The following is a 20529-nucleotide window of genomic DNA, read 5'->3' as shown; positions in this document are numbered from 1 at the left end:
TAGACTTCGACCAAGGTCCAGAAGTCAGGGGTTATGTCCAGGGTCTGAGGTCCAAGTCCTGGAGATCATGTTCTGAAGTGTCAAGTCTTGGGGTGAGGGCCGGGGTCTGTTGTGGAGTCTCGGATCCGAGATGGGATCCGAGTTGTGGTCAAGGTCTGGGTCCAGGGTCTTCTTCGGTCCCGGGTTCCCGGGGAGTTCCAGATCTGGAGTCAGGGTCATGGCCCAGGTCGGGGTCGGGGTCGGGGTCGGGTCTGAGAAAGGGTCTGCGCCGGCCGCCGGGGGTCAGGCTCGGGCCAGCCCGCGCGGCCTCCAGGGGGCGCCGCCGCCCGCCCGCCCGCCCGCCCGCCCGGCCCCTCGCGGGCTCGCTGGCGCTGTGCGCGGCAGGCGGGGCCGGAGGCGGCGGCGGCTCCGGGGCGCGGGCGGCGGCGGCGGCGGCGGTGGCGGCGGCGGCGGCCCGACTGCAGTCCCGGCGGGAGCGGAGCGAGCCGGGGCCGGGCCCGAGCCGGCGCCATGGGGCGGCGCCGCCTGTGAGCCGCGGCGAGCGGAGCCGCGGGCGCCGAGCGGGGCCAGGCGGGCGGCGGCGCCCGAGGCCGACGGAGCGGCCGGGCCGGGCCGAGCGCGCCGAGCGGAGCGGAGCGGAGCCGAGCGGCGGGAGAGGCCGCCGCCGCCGCCAAGATGGCGGACCTGGAGGCGGTGCTGGCCGACGTGAGCTACCTGATGGCCATGGAGAAGAGCAAGGCCACGCCGGCCGCGCGCGCCAGCAAGAAGATCCTGCTGCCCGAGCCCAGGTGAGGCGGCCGCCGGCCGGGCCCGCTCCCCGAACCCCGAGCCCGCGGCCCCTGACCCCCCACCCCCACCCCGTGCCCCGGCCTCCGCTCGGGGCCCCGCCGACCCCGACCGGACCCCTCGACCCCAGGCCCAGTGCACCTGAAGCCGCAGCGCCCGGCGCCGGGGCTCCCCGGCCCCCTGGCTCCCCGCGCCGCGCAGTGCCCCCTGCTCCGCTTCCTCCCTTCCCTTCGCACACGCCGCCTGCCCTCGCCTCCGTCAGCCCCGCGCCCCTGCTCTCTCCCACGGGGGCCCCCTGCTGCCCTCCGTGCCCCTCCCGGTCGCCCGCTGTCCCCGTGCGGCCCCCTCCTCTGCCTGCCACCGTCTACCTGGCCTGACTGCCATCACCCATCCCTTTGCTTTCCCGACTCCCTGCACCCCGCCCTGGGTTCCACTACCCCCACTCCTAGCCCCCTCTGGTCGACCCTTGTGTGAGCTTTGGGGGAGACAGCCAGTCTTCCCGGTCTTCCCCACACTTCTGGCGGGTCACCGGCTTGGGGTAGGGTTGAGAGTGCTTTGAGGGTCAGGGTGGTGGTGGGGAGCAGGGTGTGGTGTGTGTCCCGGCCCGGTGGGGGTCGGGGGAGACACCCACTACCCCTGTGTCCTCCAATCCCTCCTCCGGGGGGGGGCCCTGCATGTGGTGCCCTGTGGGTGCCGTGGGCCAGAGGACATCGCTGCACCTCTGCAGCAGCTGGACCGCGGTGGCCGCCTCTCCGGGAGACAACTGATGTCACTGGCCCTGGATTGGAAGTTTAGACTGTTCGGGAGGCAGGCACCTTCTGTTCAGTGTATGGACCATGGCTGAGGCTTGTCCAGCATTTCATGGCTTCCCGACTAGTTTCCTATTGTTTGAGCCTCAGGGCAGCCCATGAGCAGGTAGGACAGGTGTGGTTTTGTCTCCATGGAACAGGTGGGGAAGCTGAAGCCCCAGACACGAGTGGCTTGCCCGGTGTCGCAGGTAATCCACGGTGGTGCCTGGTCACCAGATCAGGGCTTCTGGCTTCTACTTCCACGCAGGCCTGCACGGGAGCCCGGCCGTTCAGCCTCTGTGGGAGCTGTGTGCCCCCCATGATTGCTCATGCCTGGGAGTTGGCACGCTGGAAGGCTGGCTGGCCTGGGAGCCTGGGCGCCTGGGCCCGTCCTGGCTGTTGTGGTCTCATCATGTGACTTTGGGCAAGTCCCTTCCTGTTTCTGGGCCTCGGTTTTCTCATCTGTGAAATGTGGATAGCGTGAAATGGGGGTTGGGACCCTATAGCGCCCTGAGTGTTTGAAGCCAAGCCCGAAGCTGCGGGGAGTGCCGTGCCTACCTCTCCGGCGCCCTTCTCTGTGCCCTGTTCACTGGGTTTCGGATTGACTGAACACCAGCCCCGGGAGAGGAAAATTGGTCTGCATTTTGAAAAGGCCGTTAGGGCCCTTTTTTTCTAAGACATTTGCAATCAGATTTCTCAAAACAGGAACCAGGCTGACTGTCAGCTGGGGGCTGTCCAGGGAGCAGTGACAGTTAGAACAAAAATGAGTTCAGAAATGACAAAGCCACGAGGGAGGAAGCGGGGGGAGTCAACCTCTGGGGCTCACAACGGCTCTCCTTGGTGGCTGGGGCCTTGAGACCCTCCTGCAGGTTGGAGTTCTGCAAAGTGTCAGGCAGAGCCTTTTCTGGAACTCTCTGTGTTTGGGTAATCTCTCCCCAGAATGCATTGCTCCTGATGGGGCCCCGCCTCGGGTTGGCTCTGCAGGTGTTAGAACCCTGAGAAACGAGCTGTTCCTCTTTTCCTGTCCCCTTTACCATCTGTGGTAGTGATGGTACTGATAGGAAGGGTGGTGGAAATTATAATAATTTATTATTTATTATGACATCTGTCATCTCAGTTGATCCAAAAACCAACTTGTGAAGTTGGCAAGGCTGTGCCTCGCATGTAGTAGTTGCTCAAGAAACATCAGGACTAGGTGATGCTTGGAACCAGGCTGTGAGTTTTAGGGGAACAGCAGGAGACCGAGAGCCAGGTGCCATGGATTCTTGTATGGGGTCACCATCCAGCAGCACAGCGTTGGATAGATTGCCCACGTCTGTGAGATGGGAAGAGGCTCTGGCAGTCCCTGTCACTGAGCTAAGGCCAGGCCTCTCCTACATCAGAGGACGCGCCACCTTTTACTTTGTGCTTTGCCCACCCAGTGGGTCAAATGCCTCCTGCCCTGGAACGTCATGGTGACTGTATCTCACGTTTGCCTAGCACTTTCCAGTTGGCAAAAGCGGTTTTTACTCCCATTTTATTCTTCTCACAACTGTGGGAAGCAGGCACGGCAGGTGATGTTCTCCCATTTAATACTTGAAGCAACCGAGGCTCAGGGAGGGGAGGAGGCTTAGTCCCGGAGGTGAGCTGGAGTTTGAACCCAGGGCTCTGGACCCCCTGCGATGCTTCATTTCCTCCACACACCCCTGTACACGTCTGCTCTCCCCTCCGGCACCCCTTGCCCAGGGAGCCGTGATCTGGGCTCTGTGATCTCAGCCCCCGGGGCTGTCAGCGGCCCTGGTTCGCAAGGCTCGGGCCCCGACCCCGTCGTCTGGGACAGAGCGGAGCCGCTCTTGCTAGAGCGTAGACGAGGCTGCTCTCGTGCCTGGGGTCACGGCTTCCCCTCACCCACAAGGTCAGGGTCCGGGTCAAAGGCCGTGGTTTGTTCCTGCCAGGGTGCCGTTTGGAGCTGTTCCCACCTTGGGGTGGTCCATCTTGGCGGTCTCCCTGCAGCTGGTGCCCAGGTTGTGCTTGGCCTGGAGCTGGGGCCGGCATCAGCTCTGACTTCTGAGGGCTAGGAGCTGGAGCTGCCGGGCAGGCCCCGCGCCACTGGGAGTTGGCACAGGGTCCTCCCCTTCTGTCACCCTGTAGGATCCGAGGAAGCAGACCCATTGCTCGGCCTTCTCGTGGAAGGAGGCAGTGTTGTGTAGCTGGAAGACGGGAGACCCGGCTTCTGATCCCACTGCAGTACCGGCCTGTCCCTTTTCCTGCCTGCGCCTGCCTCCGTTCCCAGCTCGGGGAAGCCAGGGGCCGGCCCTGCCCTGATGCCCTCGCCGTGCTCCCTCCGCTCTCCGGCCTGTGGTCTGTGCTGCTCCCCAAAGGAGCTGCTGTCTCCCTCCACCAGCAGCGGTCCTGTAATTACTGTCATTTGCTTAATATGACCACGGAGGCCGTGTGTAATTACTCTCTGGGCTCCTGGCTGAGGAGCCTCGCTTGGGCAGTCCCAGGAGATGCCCCTGCTCTCCCTGGTAACAGTGGCAGCCCCAGCAGCAGATTGTCGGAGCCGCGTGCCTCTTGCAGCCTCCCATTTTCTTGGCTCTTTCCTGGTCCCTCCCCCACCATGGATTTCCTCCTTCCTGCCCCTTTCTGGCTTCCCTGTCTCCCAGACCAGGCCACTCTTCCTCTGCTTCTTCGTTCCTGTTAACTCTTTGCCTCCAGGACTTCCTGCTCTTGATTTGGGGGGGAGGAGGCAGGGAAGGGGTGCAGGGGAAGGTTTCCTCCCTTCCCCCTCCACTTCTCCATCACCAGCAAAACCCTGGTGTTTCCAGCCTTATCCCTCACCCAGAACTTTCCACCCCAGTAGTAGCTCAACTCCCCACTCCCCAAACAAGGTGATCTTGTCGGCTCAGCTTTCCTGAGCTCATTCTCATTCTCAGGAATGGGTCTCTGGGAGGTCTGTGCCCATCTGTTCTCCTTTCCAGAGCGTGGGGCTTCACGTTTTTGCCATTACGTTACTCACCCGCCCGCCCGCCATTCCCTCAGTAAGTGGATTTGAAGGGAGCGTGAGCATCACAGGTTGGAATCTGCAGGGGAATCTGGGCTCTGTCAAACCAGGAATAATGTGTCCTATTAATGCACGATCAATTCCTAGTAGTAAATTCCCGGTGACGTCAGGTGTAGGCACTCTGCAGCCGCGTTTCCTCCCCGCCCCGGGCACCCAGGGGCTGCGTGTGCGCGCCTGGTGCTTCCAGGATATTATGCTCCTGCCTCGGAACAAACGGAACAAACCGCAGGAGCCAGGAGCACGTGAGAGCCTTTCAGGAACGCACGGCCTCCTTCACACCTGCCCCCTTCTTCCTGTGGCCCCCAGGGGCCACTGTCCTCCGTGCTGGGTACTGCTACTCTGTCTCCAGCAAGAGACCCTAAAAATGAGCTGTTGGGCTGCAGCTTTTTTCCAAAACGATAACCTTCCTTCTCTGCATCGCTGCTCCCTCCAGGGGTAGCCTCTGTGTGGGCAGAGGAGCAGGGTTTCAGGAGCGAGTTTTCTGGTGTTGGAGTGTCGGCAGCGCCGTGTCTGAGTGGGGCGTTCTCGGGCCCTGGAGGCCGTCGGGGTCGGGGACAGCCCCTTCCTGGGAACCCCGGGCCAAGGAGGCCTGGAACTTTGCTCTTGGTGCGTTTTTCACGTAATAGCAAATTGCAGGGTGTGGTGCTCATGCCACGTTCGTACAGAAGCCGTGACGTGTGGCCAGGCTGCCAGCTTGCCCCCTTCCGCACACCCCGCGGGGCGCCACTCTGTGGCCCCGGCACGGGTGGGAGCCGGGGACGGTCCTTCGGACACCTGCGGGGGGAGGGGGGGCTCGTGTGTGCGCTGCCTGGTGGCCATTGTCATCTCCTCCCGGGCCCAGGGCTCGGACTTTCCCATCGGGTGTGTGGCCCTGTTCTCAAGCTCCGAGGACACTGGGAGCCCCAGGGAGAATCACTGAGAAATACTAATAAGAAGCCCCAGGGGACTTCCTCCTACTGCTGCCGCCCCAATACCAGGTTTCCCGGAAATGCCACAGAGGGGCTGCAGCTCAGGCCACGGCCTCTGCTCCGTGGCTTGTTCTCCGGCCTTTCCCAGACCCGCCAGGCCTGTGGCCCCCGTGCCAGCTTGCACCGTCCTGGGGTTTCGCGACCCCGGCGTCCCTGTCCCCCAGGAGCTTGGGCGCCTTGGCCCCGGCCCGCCAGGTGCCGGCCTCCCGGGAGCGATGCTGCCCGCTGCCCACAGCATTGGCAGGGGATGGAGGGAAAGGCAGCCTGGGCACGAGTCTGGGGCCCTCGGGGACCCTGTCCCCAGCTCTCCTGCAGAGGTCGAGGGGAGGCCCCTGCCCGGTGGGACACCTTTTCTCAGGGAGACTTGGACGTTGTCTCGTTTTCTGCCGCTAACTCAGTGTGGGATGCGGGGCAAGCCGCTTGGCTTCCAGCCTAGATTTCTTCACCAGCAGAACAAGTGTGTTTGCTCCTGACCCCTGCTGTCCCTCCCAGCCCGCGCACAAGCTACTGTCTGTGACCCCGTGTGGGAGTCACCTGTGAGGGCCCAGGTCAGCTCACCAGACCTCGGTGCCACAGAGCAAGGGACCTTGCTTTTCTTCTGAACCACGTGGTTCCAGAAGCTACTGGAAGTTCTCCCCCACAGCCCTTACCACCTTCCTGCCTGCCGTCCTGTCACCTCTGCCCGCCCTCCGGGCTGGGAGGGAGGACGTGCTCTCTCCCTCAGCATCAGGCTTGGCCTGCTCCTCAGAGCAGCTGCGGCCCGAGCCAACGGCCCTGGCCATAGGCGGCCCCCTGTCATGGCAGGGCCGGCCCTCCCGCCAAGGGGCCCTTGCTACTTTGTTGGGGCACGTACCAGGCTCTGCCCGCCCCCCCCTCCCGTCCCCGAGGGAGATCAGCATGAGTGTGTGAGGCTGGTCTGTGAGCAGAGGGGCCTTGCAGCCCCTCACCCGACTCAGGGAGTGCTCCTGGCCCCAGCCGTGGCCGGTGCGGTCGGGAGGCCCCCTGGCCATAGGACGTGGGAGGTGTGGAACAGAGACCCAAAGAAGACCGAGTAGCTCGGGATCACGTTCTAGAAGAGGCACGGGCCGTGGGATCCCAGGAGGAGGAGACATGAGCTGACAGCTCTCACAGCAAGGCTGGCATCTTGAGACAGTTCTTCTCTTGTGTCCTCTCAGGCTTTTTAAATGGCCAGCACGGTGGGGGCAAACTCAGCAGTTTGTTGACATCCTCATTTCACAGATGGGGAAACTGGGCGTTTAAAGTCTGTGACTAGGCCTGGCCTCCGGGGAGGGGGGTTGGGGCGAGCCATTTGGAGCTCAGGCCCTTCCCCAGAGAGACGGGGAGCCTCAGGGTCCTTCTGGCGGGGAAGAGGCAGGCATTTGGCTCTCCTGACAGCGCAGAGTTGATCTGGAAGCCACGTGCTCCTGGATATCAGAGTTGTTGGCCTGGGTGGGGGTGGGAACGCTGCCCTGGGCTCGTCGCCAGTCTAGACTCCACCAGTATCAGGGAGCGGGTGTTGGAGACGGAGGTGACCCAGCCCAGGAGGCCGCCACCACCTCCCGTGCCAACCTGTACTTGCCTCCCTGGCGGGAGTGTGTCCCGTAACACGTTTTTCTAACCTGCCAGCCCCATGAGAACCGACAGGAAGCCCTAATGTCGTCGCTCTGGGGGCCTTCCATTCAAGGGCTCTGCTCAGTCTGATCTCATGTTTGGGTGGGGGGAGGTTGTTTATTTTATTTAGAAAACATTTTTTTCTTTTTAAGGAAGAAAGTGAAGTGCTGTGGGCTGGGAAGAGAGTTGTGGCCGTCCCATGCAGCTTCGGCGGGGAGGCGGGGTCTGACCCCCCGGGGCCCACTTTCTGCTCTTTCCTGGGCTGAGCCCACAGCAGAGCTCCTGGGAAGGGAGAAGGCTGTGCTGGAGGCCGGCTCCCTGAGAAGCGACCATCCTGGCTCCCTCATCTGCTGGCCCTTGTCAAGAGAGCATTTCCCTGGCGAGTCCCGTTCCCGGCTGTTGCGGGGGCCGCCGAGTCCCGTGGTGGGCATTCCCGTTGTAGTGTCTTCACTAAGCTGGTGCCAGTCTCGCTTGCTCCCTGGAAACCAGTCTGGGGCTCAGGCGGCCTTCCCAGTGCCTATCGCAGGGGCCGTGCCCAGCGGGCTGGTGGCGTCACCCTTTGCGGGCTGGAGTCACTTTGCCTGTCATCTGCATCCACCTGTCTGGGCCTCCCGCCTGACTGCACCTGACCACCATCTGACCATTCACCTCCATGGAGGATTGACGTTTTGTGATATTTTTTTTCCCACTTTATTACTCTGTCCATCCCCTCCCATAGACCAAAATGTCCCCAAACAGAGAATTGGGTGCAGACGTGGAGTGCCAAGAGCTGAGCCAAGGGGTGGTGAGGATCCAGCCTTCCTGGTCCACTTCACAGGTAGAATTCAGGCACTTGGCCCTTGTGGGGTTCCCAGGGCTCCGGGCTCAGACCCTAACTCCTGGCCACCTGGTCTCAAGACCCTGCCGGGCCTTCTCTGCCTTGCCCTGGGCCCTAGCTGCTGTTCTGCACCCCACACACCCCTGGTCAGTCCCACTGTCCTCCCTGAAGGAGGTCCTGCGCTCTCCCTCACAGGGAGAGGAACCACAGGGCTCCAGTCTCTGATCTGCAGGCCCCAGGGAAGGTTTTTTGAGCTCCTGCCGTGTGTGAAGCAGAGTGGGCCTCCTGAGTGCCCGGCGTCCCTGTGAGTCCTGTGGAGCTGAGGAGATGTGTTCTTGTCGGTGGCTGGTGGATGTGAGCTGGTGTGGGGCACTCAGGAGGGAAGGCTGTGCCAGCATGGGTGGGGGCCACATCCTGGCCTCGGAGCCCCTGCACGTGGCAGAGGGCATCCTTGCTTTCCCCAGGGGAACCGGCTCTGAGGCAGCATGGGGCCACCGAGCCACTGGCCCTTGGCTGGGAGCTCTCCCCTTGTTGGTTAGAGTCAGAGGATGGGGACACAGGACGGCTGTCCTGGTCATCAGCACCCTTCTTCCTGTTGGAGACAGCTTTTGGAGGATGTCACAGCATCTTTCAGCCTCCGAGGGCCGGGAAGCCGGGGGAGGGAGTCACTGCCGAAGGATTGTGCTTCCCACAGCTCCACGCGGCCTTTCCTTGCATGGCTCAAACTTGAGCAGAGGCCTCGGGGGGGGGGGGGGGGGGGCTGGGGGCTGGGGGCTGGGTGGAAGGAGAAGGAGAGTGCTGAGGGGAAAGGGGCAGGGGTTCCCCCGCCTTCTTGCCCAGGCCCAGAGGCTGGGCAGCGTCCCTGGGCCGCACCGGCCCTGCCTGGAGCACTTTCACTTCAGGCACCTCTTCGTGGCCGAAACCCTGGCAGGCCTGGCCTGCTGTCCCCGCCGGCCCGGTCAGTTCTCCCGCCCGCCTGATGGCCTGAGCCTGCTCCCACCCCTGTTTCTTCCCTTCCTTGCTGGTCATCCCTCTTGCGTCGTCCCCACCTGGGCTTCCCCCTCCTGTCTGCTCTGGACCGAGCCCCCTCCTGCCTGCTAGCCTCTTGCTCACCCTTGGCTGGGTCTTCCCCTGCTTGTCCCCACATCCCCCCACCTGCCCTGGGCTGTGCTACCTATTCACTTCCTGTTTGCCCGGAGGAACCCAGCGGAGTTCCTCCTCCACGCAGCCTCTCCTGACAGCCCAGAGCACTCTCCCTTTCCCACGTGGCTCCCATCAGGCTTTGTCACACACCGTCTAGTGTCTTAGAGCCACAGATGCAGAACTTGCGCCCTGGGAGGGCCTGCCTAGAGGGCAGGGGTGCATGGACCCTTCCAGTAGAGGATGTGCAGCAGGCCCTGGTGACCCGCGCTGGGCTCTAGGAGGGATGCAGTGAGGCGGGGGCACAGAACCAGACTCTCTCATCCCTGGTCCTCACCAGCTGCAGTGTCTTATCAGTGGCCTGCCAGTGGCCTCTCCTGTCCTAAGGGCTGTGAGCATTGCGTGGGCTCAGGTGTGCCTGCCCAGCTTGGTCCTCAGTACAGGGCTGGAGTGTTCCTCAGGAGCCCGGGCTCCGGAAGGCCAGACTGATTACAGCTGGCCAGCATGACAGGCAGGCTGGCCGGGCCGGACTGCAGGTGGCCCAGGGGAGTGGAGGAGGGGACAACAGGGTACCACTGGGGCATGAAGGATAGCCCCATGTCGCCTGCTCAGACAGTCCTTGGTGTTAAGGGTGAGCTCTCGGATGGGGAGTGCTGGCTGGGCTTCTGTGGCCGTGATGGCCAGCCTCTCCCCTGCCGCCCTCCCACGTAGCCTCTCCCCTGCAGCGCTCCCAGGCGGCCTCTCCCCTGCCTCCCCTGCAGCCCTCCCAGGCGGCCTCTCCCCTGCAGCACTCCCAGGCGGCCTCTCCGCTGCCCCTGCAGCCCTCCCAGGTGGCCTCTCCCCTGCTGCCCTCCCAGGCAGCCCCGGGGGAGGGGGCACATGCTTAATTCAGACATTATGGACAAGAAACTGAGGCTTGGCTTTTGTTTTGTTTTTACTGTGTAAAAACTTTGAGATATGATTCACATAACATAAAATTCATCATTTTAAGTCGTACAATCCTGTACATTCTCTGCATTGTGCAACCCTTGCCCTACCTCATTCCGGAACGTTTCTATCCCCCCAAAAAGAATTCCCATACCTGTTAGCAGTTACTCTTCTGTTCCCCCAGCCCCTGGCACCCACTAATCTGCTTTCCGTCTCTGTAGATTTGCCTGTTCTGGACACGCGAGATAAGTGGAATCATAGAACTCGTGGCCTTTTGTGACTCTCTCTTTTCACTTAGCACGCTGAGGTTCACCCATGTGGTAGCATTTCTGTACGTCAGCGCTTCGGCCCACTTTACGGCCGAGCAGGATTGTACGGTCAGGTCAGGCCCCATCTTGGTTACCCATCATCTGCTGATGGTGAGGCCTGGCTTCTGAGGCTTGGCCGGCTTCCCGAAGCTGGCATGAGGCCGTACTGGGACCCGACTTCTGAGCAGCCACCTGCTGGCCACCCTAGCTTTGAGGGACAGAGCACGGGTGGGCAGGCCCAGGCTGGTGGCTGCCTTCCTGGAGGCAGCGGTGGCACTCTGCGTTCCGGGAGAGCCCGGGGGCTCACCGAGGCCCTCCTGTCTCTCAGCATCCGCAGTGTCATGCAGAAGTACCTGGAGGACCGGGGCGAGGTGACCTTTGAGAAGATCTTCTCCCAGAAGCTGGGTGAGTCCGTGCGGAGCTCTGCTGGCCCCGAGGGCCTCCCACCACTGTCCAGCTGCCCAGGCCCTGGGGTGTGGGGGCGGGAGGACCCGGAGGCCGCTTTCCTGCCCGCCCCCCCAGCTGGCCAGCCTCTGTTCCCCCCGCTCCCTGGAGGTTTGGCAGGGCAGCAGCGAGCACCCCGTCTCCCAGGGTGGCCGCGACCCAGCGTGCCTCCCAGCCCCTGGCCGTCGGCCCCGGGAGCCCTGTGAAGGGGGTGGGGGCCCAGCAGTCTTCCAGGGCTGCCGGGGAAGTTCCTCCTTGGGGTTTTTGTTTGTGAGAGTTGCAGCTTCCCCTTGGCGCAGGCACAGCTGCTCGGGCCGTTGGTAGAACTGACAGGAAGGGGCGGGGCCCTTCCTGTGGCGCCTGCCGAGCTGTGGTCGTCGCCCCCGCCCCCATGGGCCCTCTTTGTGAGCAACCTGCTTTGGCCGGGCCCCTAAGATCCTCCTCCTCCTCCAGTGCCCTTGTTTTACCAGCCGCTGCTGCAGACCTGGCCCGCAGGGCAGGGCTGGGTTGGGGTGGGTCTCCGGGAAGCAGGGCTCCAGGCCCTCTGGGCTCGGGTCTGGCCTTCCTGAGAGCAGGATCTCAGCTCTGCAATGGGAGTGGGCCTGGCCTGGCGTGGCCTGGCAGATCAGGCCCTGGAGGGCAGTCTTGGGGAGTCAGTATATCAGGAAGCACAGATTGGGTCCGTGGTCTGTGCTGTGTGACCTCGGGTACATCGCTTCACATCTCTGTGCTTGTTGGTGTCCTCACCTGGGAATTAGGACTGAGAAGCGCTGTTGCCCGGGACTGTTGGAGGGCCAGATGCGGCGTCCTCAGTGAAAGCCCCTAGCCCACTGGGAAACCCAGGCCACAAGTTACTCGAAGTCCAGGCCACCCTTACCAGAGCACACATGGCTGTGTGCTCTGGCTGAGGGGCTCAGGCAGTGCCCCCAAAGAGGCATGGAAGCCATCCAGCACAAGCCTGGTCCCCCATGTGAGGCTGGGGGGAGTGGGCACTGCCCTTACTTCTGCTTTGAACCCTCAGGGCTGCTCTGGGGCCAGGCCTCCAGCCCCCATTCCCCTGGGAAGGGTGAGGTCTGGCCTGCCCAGGGAAGGGGGAGGCCTCCTGGGAGCCCTTCCCGTAGCTTGTCCCACCTCTTACCTTTCCCAGTCACCCCTGGCCTGTGTTTCCCAGGACCTCCCATCTGGTAGAAGAGCCCCAAGTTCTACTCATGCCCACCTGACAGGCCTCCCGGAAGTCTGTTTCTGTAACTGTTTCTCAGGGCTGCTGTGAAAATCAGCCAGATATGGAGAGGGCATGATATGGGGGGGGGGGGGGGAGTCCAGGGAGAGGTCCCCTGGAAGGCTGCCCTCCCCCCTGCTGTGCTCTGGCCTGACCCAGGGGGATCAGCACCCACACAGCCTGCCCAGTGGGCGTGTTGCCCTTGAGCAACAGGTGCAGGCCCTGGACTGCAGCCAGAGGGTGGGCAGCCAGAGCCAGCCCCGAGCCTCCGCCTCCCCAGAGAGCCCATCACATCCCAGCCACCCCCCGAGGAAGCAGATTCTGGGAGGGGTGGGATTGAGAATCTTCAGTTTGTGCCAGCTTTGGAGGCCACCTTGCCCAGTCCCTGCCTAGGGCAGAGACCACCTCTGCATTCTGCCCACGCCACCCACCATGAAGGGAAGGCCTCTGAGGGGTGTGGCTCCATGTGACCCGACCCGACCCCCTTGCTTTCAGGGTACCTGCTCTTCCGAGACTTCTGCCTGAAACACCTAGAGGAGGCCAAGCCCTTGGTGGAGTTCTACGAGGAGGTGAGGCCCCTGCTGCCTGGAGAGAGGGGAGGGGGTTGGGCTGCGTTCATTGAATCTGCAAGATACCTGGCATTGGTGCCTCCATGTCACCTGTGGGGATCTCGTCGTCTAGATCAAGAAATATGAGAAGCTGGAGACAGAGGAAGAGCGCTTGGCTCGCAGCCGGGAGGTCTTCGACACCTACATCATGAAGGAGCTGCTGGCCTGCTCGCATGTGAGTGCCCCGGCCAGCTTGTCCTCAGGCCTAGACCCAAGGGCCGGCCCACAGCGGCCTGGGCGCTGGGATGGAACGAAAGGACCCTGCGGAGAATTCACAGCCGCCTCTGTCTTCCCCAGCCCTTCTCGAAAAGTGCCACTGAGCACGTCCAGGGTCACCTGGTGAAGAAACAGGTGCCTCCGGATCTCTTCCAGGTGTGTACTGGGCCTATTCCCTGCTGCCTCCCGGCCCAGCCAGGGTCACCCTTGGGCAGCTGAGGTCACGGAGCGTGGTCAGCTCCTAGTCTGGCTCAGTCACCAACCTCCAGCTTCCTCCCTTAGCCATACATTGAAGAGATTTGTCAGAACCTCCGAGGGGATGTGTTCCAGAAATTCATCGAGAGGTGAGAGCTGGGCACGTGCGGGAGGGGAAGGTGAGGAAGAGACTGTTCTGAGAGGGTGTGGATGGCGTGCAGGAGAAAAGCCAGCCTGCTTCGGGCCCGGGGCATGCCGGTGTCTGGGCCCTGCTAGCGGCCCTGTACAGACACTCCTCAGAGGTCGGACAGGCTCCCAGCCGTCACTTCCTGCACACTCCCGCCCTGCCCTTCTTAGCCCCAGGCATCTTCGAGCCTGGGGCTAAGTCCCAGGTGATTCTTCAGGGAGCAAGAGACCACCTAAGTGTCTTTCCTTCTCATGGACTGTTTAGCACCTTGCTGGGCCCAAGAAGCATCGGGGCCATGGTAGGCGTGGGCACAACAGGACACAGTGTCCTCCGCTGTGGCCCTCATGGCCGGAGCTGGCCTGGTGGGTGGGAGCTGTAGGCCGACTTCAGCTGTAAAGATGTAAAGAACAGCTTTCAGGGGCCCCAGCTGCGCAGCCGTGGAGTGGGAGCCTCAGCGTGGGGCGGGGGGGAGGTGAGTGCCGGGTTGCTGGAGGTGTGCAAGCAGGGATGAGATGAGCATTGTCAGAGCTGTGGTAGCAGGAGGTCTGGATCAGACCAGAGGACCTCTTGTCCAAGCTTATCTGAAACCTGACAGCAGGTGGCCAGGCCCCACGTGGGCCAGCACTATGCCTAGGCAGTCCAGGAGGGGACACTGAGGCTCGGGACCGCAGGCGGTGGCCATGATATGGGGTAGGCTTGCCCCCGGCATCATTTTGCCTGCTTTCTGAAGCTCCTAAGAGCCCCGGGTTCTTCTCTTACAGTGATAAATTCACACGGTTTTGCCAGTGGAAGAACGTGGAGCTCAACATCCATGTGAGTGGGCTGGAGGCCGTGGAGGACTGTGCTCCCTCCCTCCCTGCTTGCCGTCCCCAGGCTTGGTCGGGGCTGGCGGGGGGCAGGGGAGTCTGCCCTTCAGCCCCCAGGGCGGTGTCTGGGGGGGTCTGTGCCAGGATCCCAGTGGGGGTGGTTCAGGGCAGGTAAGTGCGTGGTGAGGGGGGCCCTGTGTATGCCCCCCCTCCGGCATGGGACTGGCCCCCTGCTGCCTGGGTGTCTTTGCCCCGAGGCAGGGCCCGGGCAGGCCGCAGTGACCCCTGTTGTTGCCCCCCCTGCCCCGCAGCTGACCATGAACGACTTCAGCGTGCACCGCATCATCGGGCGAGGGGGCTTTGGCGAGGTCTATGGGTGCCGGAAGGCCGACACGGGCAAGATGTGAGCACCGGCTCGGATCCAGTGTCGAGTGGGGTGCCTGAGGGAAGGGAGGGCCCCCTGGGGATGTCTGTGGGGATTGGGGCCCCCAGTTGCCAAGTGAGCAGATCTCTGCAGAGGGCCCCTGTTTACCTCCGTCCTGTGTGTGTGCTGCTCCTCACCCCACAGGCCCCCAGAGCCCCTGACTCACCAGCACTTTCTCCTGCCGTCTTTCTGTCTTGACTCTGACGCGTCTTATGCTTGTTGCAGTGTCTAGTCTTCGCTGCAAGAGCCCTGAGGACTGCTTCCCGCCCCTGCTGACCCCCAGGTGCAGCCCTGAGCTCTGCACTGAAGGTGCGGGTGGACTGACTGACCGACCGGCATCCCCCCTCCCCCTCCCCTCTCCCCCACCAGGTATGCCATGAAGTGTCTGGATAAGAAGCGCATCAAGATGAAGCAGGGGGAGACCCTGGCCCTGAACGAGCGCATCATGCTGTCCCTCGTCAGCACTGGGGTGAGCCGGGAGGGCCCGGGTTGGTTCCCGCAGCAGCCTTTGGTTCCGGAGGCGGGTGCAGCCCCTGCTGACCTCCCCTCCCGTGCCCTCCTAGGACTGCCCGTTCATTGTCTGCATGTCGTACGCGTTCCACACGCCAGACAAGCTCAGCTTCATCCTCGATCTCATGAACGGTGAGTGTGTGGCCTGGCCCCAGGTGGACCCCGGGCCCGGGGGCTGGCCGGGGAGCTGAGCGCCACCCCTGTGGGGCTGCCTCCCCCAGGCGGGGACCTGCACTACCACCTGTCCCAGCACGGGGTTTTCTCCGAGGCCGATATGCGCTTCTACGCCGCCGAGATCATCCTGGGCCTGGAACACATGCACAGCTGCTTTGTCGTCTACCGGGACCTGAAGGTGACGCTCCGCACCCCCCCCCCCCAGTGTGATGGGCACAGGGCCTCTGGGGGCCGGCCGGCCACTCCCTTCCTCACCCTGCCGGCCGCCGAGCCGTTGTCACAATTCTGGTTGTCATGTGGGAAAGGAGAAGACCCTGCCCAGGGCCTCGTCCCTGGACACCCATGACCCCCTAGAGTGACCGGACCCTAGCTGGCATCTTGCCTGGCCAGACCGTGTCCTGAGCCGCCCCGGAGGCAGCTCACTAGGCTTCCTCCACAGCCAGCCAACATCCTCCTGGACGAGCACGGCCACGTGCGCATCTCAGACCTGGGCCTGGCCTGCGACTTCTCCAAGAAGAAGCCCCACGCCAGCGTGTGAGTGCCCGGCCCCCCACTCTCCCTTCCTGCACCCTCCGCCCGACCCACTCACGGCCTCCTTGCTTCCACAGGGGCACCCACGGGTACATGGCCCCCGAGGTCCTGCAGAAGGGCGTGGCCTACGATAGCAGTGCTGACTGGTTCTCCCTGGGCTGCATGCTTTTCAAGTTGCTGCGGGGGTAAGTGTTCTGTCCCAGGCGGGCGGTGGGAGGGAACAGAGAGGACCTCTTCCCGAGTCCAGGTAGCGGCCTAGGGGAGGGGGGCCCACAGCTGCCTGGGTGTTAGGGTGGCACCGTCCCTGGCTTTAGATGAGGATCGTTGCTGCTGCCTGCCTCAGTTTCCCCGTTCCTGTCCTCTGACCTTGTGCCTCCTGTCCAGGCACAGTCCCTTCCGGCAGCACAAGACCAAAGATAAGCATGAGATTGATCGCATGACGTTGACAATGGTGAGTGTAGGGTGGCTGGGTGGAGTCCACGGGGGGCCAGGGTGGGGCTGGGGTCTCCCGTGCGTGTCTGGGTCCTGGACTCTTGGTTCTCACCAACGAACAACAAACTCGGGCCACTCATCCTTACTCTGGCCTCCTGCCCCAGAGGCTCCCCATCCCTGTGTTGTCAGAACAAACATGCCTGCTGGGGTGAGTGAGGAAGCTGGGCGCTGTCTCTCTGCCGGGGGCCAGGACTCTTCTTCGGCCCCTGCCAACGTCCGCTCCTCCCTGCAGGCTGTGGAGCTGCCCGACTCCTTCTCCCCCGAGCTCCGTTCCCTGTTGGAGGGGCTGCTGCAGAGGGATGTCAACCGGAGACTGGGCTGCCTGGGCCGAGGGTGAGTGCCTGAGGCCAGGGCCACTGTCTCAGTCCCTCCCTCCCTGCCAGGGCCGTGTGGGCATGCCGCTAGGCCGGCCTGAGGATGAGGCCTGTGTCCCATCACCAGATCCCCCTCCTGGTGCCAGCCTCCTTTGAGGAGCTCACGGGCTAGGGTGTGACCAGCCCCGTCCAGTGTTCTCGGGGCAGGGCTGCCTGGGGTTGCAGCTGCCGGAGCTGGCGGGGGACCGGCTTCCAGAAGGGGCCCCTGTAACAAAGATGATGACGATAATGATGATGATAAGAGCTTTTGGTGTTTATTAAACATTTACTGAGTGCTGGGCATGATGTTGCAAGATTTACAAATGTGAAAACTCACAACAGCCCTAGGGTGTGGGAACTGTTGCTCTCCCCGTTTTAGAGATGAGGAAACAGGCTGAAGTTTAAGGAACTTGCCCAAGGTGACGGAGCCAAAGAATGGCTGGCCCAGGAGTTAGCCTGGGTCACCTGCTCCAGCGCCCAGATGTGGCCCCCCCCGCCACGACCTGATGGCCCGCATCTCCCCACAGGGCCCAGGAGGTGAAGGAGAGCCCTTTCTTCCGCTCCCTGGACTGGCAGATGGTCTTCTTGCAGAAGGTACCAGCCAGGGCTGGGGCCAGGCGGGCGCCCCAGAGGCCCCCGCCCGGTGCTGACGCCCAGCCTGTGTTCTGCCGCAGTACCCTCCCCCGCTGATCCCCCCTCGAGGGGAGGTGAACGCTGCTGACGCCTTTGACATTGGCTCCTTTGACGAGGAGGACACAAAAGGAATCAAGGTACCAGGCCTGCCCCGGCCTCTCCCACCTGAGCCCTGATCCTGGCCTGCCGGGCTCCATCAGCGGCTGGGCCTCGGGCTCCTCCTCCCCAGATATGCCCGGTGTGGGGGTGGGGGGCTGTTGGACCAGACGACCCCCCCCCCCCTGCCGCCTGGGAGCCCTGTGGCTGACGGGTGTCCCTGCCCTGTCCCCTCATCGAAGTTGCTGGACAGTGACCAGGAGCTGTACCGCAACTTTCCCCTCACCATCTCCGAGCGGTGGCAGCAGGAGGTGGCTGAGACGGTCTTCGACACCATCAATGCCGAGACGGACCGGATGGAGGCCCGCAAGAAAACCAAAAACAAGCAGTTGGGCCACGAGGAAGGTGAGGCTTCGCGGCTGCCGGGGACACCCACTGCTCATTTAGAGACGAGAAGTAGGCTCGGGTTTCGGGAAGCCACCCGAGGTGACAGCCAGCGCGGCCGAACACGGACTCAGACCCCGCGCGGGCCGGGCTGAGTCCGCCTCTCCCTCTCCTCGTCAGACTACGCCCTGGGCAAGGACTGCATCATGCACGGCTACATGTCCAAGATGGGCAATCCCTTCCTGACCCAGTGGCAGCGGCGGTATTTCTACCTGTTCCCCAACCGGCTGGAGTGGCGGGGCGAGGGCGAGGCCCCGGTGAGAAGCGGGCTGGGGGCGGGGTGGGGGTGGGGGTGGGGGGGCTCCGGTCCTGCGTCCTCACCGCCCCCCCCCCCCCCCCCCCCCCACCGCCCTGCAGCAGAGCCTGCTGACCATGGAGGAGATCCAGTCCGTGGAGGAGACACAGATCAAGGAGCGGAAGTGCCTCCTTCTCAAGATCCGCGGTGGCAAACAGTTTGTGCTGCAGTGTGACGTGAGTGGGGCCAGGCGCCAGGGGGCGGCGTGGGCTGGGGACCGAGCCTGGAGGGAGGGCAGCCCCCCGCCTGACGCTCCCCACCCCCCCACCCCCGGTGCCCGCAGAGCGACCCTGAGCTGGTGCAGTGGAAGAAGGAGCTGCGCGACGCCTACCGCGAGGCCCAGCAGCTGGTGCAGCGCGTGCCCAAGATGAAGAACAAGCCGCGCTCGCCCGTCGTGGAGCTGAGCAAGGTGCCACTGGTCCAGCGCGGCAGCGCCAACGGCCTCTGACCCGCCCGCCCGCCTTTTATAAACCTCTAATTTATTTTGTCGAATTTTTATTATTTGTTTTCCCGCCAAGCGGAAAAGGTTTTATTTTGTAATTATTGTGATTTCCTGTGGCCCCAGCCTGGCCCAGCCCCCGGGGGGGGGGCCCCGCTTGCCTTGGCTCCTGCTGCCACCAACCCAGCCACTGTTCAGCTGCCCTCAGCCCTGACCCTCCAGGGGCCTCCCCTCCCAGGGTCTTCCCGTGGAGGGGCGGCGGGGCTGGCGGGGGGGGAGCGGCAGCCCCGGCAGCCCTCCTGGCCCTTCCCCGGGGATGATGCCACACCAGGTTGTGCCCCCTCAGGCTCTGGGCTGTGCTCTGAGGGTGGCCCAGCGTCCCCCACCCCGGGGGAGGCCGCAGCACAGGGACACTACTTGAATTTTCCCACCGCAGCCCCTCCTGTGCCAGGGGCACAGTCCTGCACTGTCCTGTCCTCCGGCCGGTTGGTGGAGGAGGGGCCCATGATCTCCCTGACCCCAGGGCCTCGCCACAGCGACTTGAGCTCGTGTGCCCTTGCTCGGGAAGAACCCCTATGTCACTGGCTGGCTGCCTCCATCCCCACAGTCCGCGGAGCCCCAGGGGCTCGGCCAGGAGGGTGGCATTGGCAGAGGTCCCGCTCCCCTCCCTGCAGTGCCCCCTTCCTCCCACGCCAAGCGCCCGGGCTCAGGGACCACAGAAAGGCAGCTGTGGGCTGTGTTACACTGGCCTCGCCTGGCCCCGAGGTCCCCTGCCACCCCCCACCCCCCCTTCCCTGGGCTGGGCCAGGCCTCATCTGCCCAGGACCAGGGGGGGACCAGCCTGGACAGGCCGGGCAGCACAGTGAGAGGGGCCAGGTGGGGCCAGCCCTCGCCACTCCCGGCCGGTCAGTGTGGCCCCCGGGCTGTCCAGCCCCAGAGCCCCACGTCCTGTCAGTGCCGCTGCCCCCCACCCCGCCCGCCGCATGTCCCCTTGTGCCAGTCGCACTGCCCTGTGTGGTGTCGCGCCCTCTCCCCGACCCCCCTCCGCCCCGGGGCTGGGTTGGCGCACCCTCCCCTCCCATCTACTCTCCCCGGGGTGTTCCTTTGCCGATTTTTGAATGTGATTTTAAAGAGTGGAAAATGAGACTATGCGTTTTTATAAAAAATGGTGCCTGACTTGGCTGTGTCTGATTCTTCTGTGCCCAATGACCGTTTCCAGCTACCACTGGGCCGGGTCTCGGTGGCACCGGGTCCCCTCCACTGCCACGGCAGGCATCCAGGGCCAGGCTGCACTGGCCCCGCCCCTCTTTGGGTTCCACTGCTCTCCCACCCCCCCACCCCCAGCTCGTCCTCCCACCCCAGGGGAGCAGAAGGGGTCTTCTGCCCGCTCTCCAGGGAAGCAGGAAGAGGTGCCTGCAGTTCGTGCTTGGTGTCCCATGTGGACTGGCTGGCTGAGCACACCAGCTCGCCAGGCACTGTGCTGAGGACACCCTCTGGGCAGTCCGACAAGCACCTCTGTTCTTGGGGGTCACACGGCAGCCTCTGGGCCCTTGGACCTGCCTGGCTTTAGCCTCCTCTCTTGGCTTGCTGCCCTGTAAGGGTCCCTGAGGCCTGAGGGATGCCTCAGCATTGGGCCTTTACCCGGAGGCTCTGCTCAACTTCGTTCCCCCCACGTCCTCGCCCTTCAGGCCCTTCTAGGGGATGTCTGTTGCTGTCCACTCCATGCGGGGCTCTGCTGGGCAGGGCTGGGGGGCCTCCGTGCACGAAGGCTGCTGGGGGTGGGGGCCCTGGAAGTAGAGGCTGAGTCTTAGGAGGGAAAGGCCTGTGAGCTGGGCCCGCAGCACTGGGGCGGGGAGTTGAGGAGGATGTTCCGGATGCAGGGAATGGCCAGGCAGTCAGGAGTGGCTTAGGTTAGGAGCACTGTGGGAAGGAGCCAGCCTGGGAGGCCCTGAAAACCAGGCTAAACCTGGCCCAGAGCCCGGGGCGCACTTAGTGATAAAGATGTGAATGGACGTGGGGTCTGAACTTGGATAGGCTCTGGGAATCCCTGAAGGCTCTGGACAGGCTGGGTGATG

At 63.6% G+C, this 20529-nt stretch overlaps 1 protein-coding gene across 2 annotated transcripts; it reads left to right on the top strand.

Moving 5' to 3' along the window:
- The first annotated feature begins 575 nt into the window (after positions 1-575).
- Positions 576-19630, top strand: GRK2 (G protein-coupled receptor kinase 2). Of its 2 annotated transcripts, none has more exons than XM_081797695.1 (21): positions 576-788; positions 10717-10793; positions 12547-12620; positions 12733-12834; positions 12957-13031; positions 13158-13219; positions 14019-14070; positions 14375-14466; positions 14857-14956; positions 15051-15129; positions 15219-15349; positions 15611-15705; positions 15780-15887; positions 16087-16153; positions 16427-16527; positions 17075-17141; positions 17222-17317; positions 17519-17681; positions 17841-17977; positions 18081-18191; positions 18299-19630. In XM_081797695.1, exons 1-21 carry the CDS (start codon positions 676-678, stop codon positions 18461-18463), a joined length of 2067 nt encoding a protein of 688 aa, XP_081653821.1. In that variant the 5' UTR covers positions 576-675; the 3' UTR covers positions 18464-19630. The 2 variants fall into 2 exon arrangements, with proteins under 2 accessions (XP_081653821.1, XP_081653820.1); XM_081797694.1 differs by having other exon boundaries at positions 577-788; positions 18078-18191.
- Positions 19631-20529: the final 899 nt, after the last annotated feature.

Source organism: Leptonychotes weddellii, chromosome 11 (assembly GCF_054177405.1).
Source record: "Leptonychotes weddellii isolate Sample4059 chromosome 11, ASM5417740v2, whole genome shotgun sequence".
Taxonomy (NCBI): domain Eukaryota; kingdom Metazoa; phylum Chordata; class Mammalia; order Carnivora; family Phocidae; genus Leptonychotes; species Leptonychotes weddellii.
The sequence above is the reverse complement of the archived record's forward strand: the minus strand, read 5'-3'. Positions and strand labels throughout refer to the sequence as shown.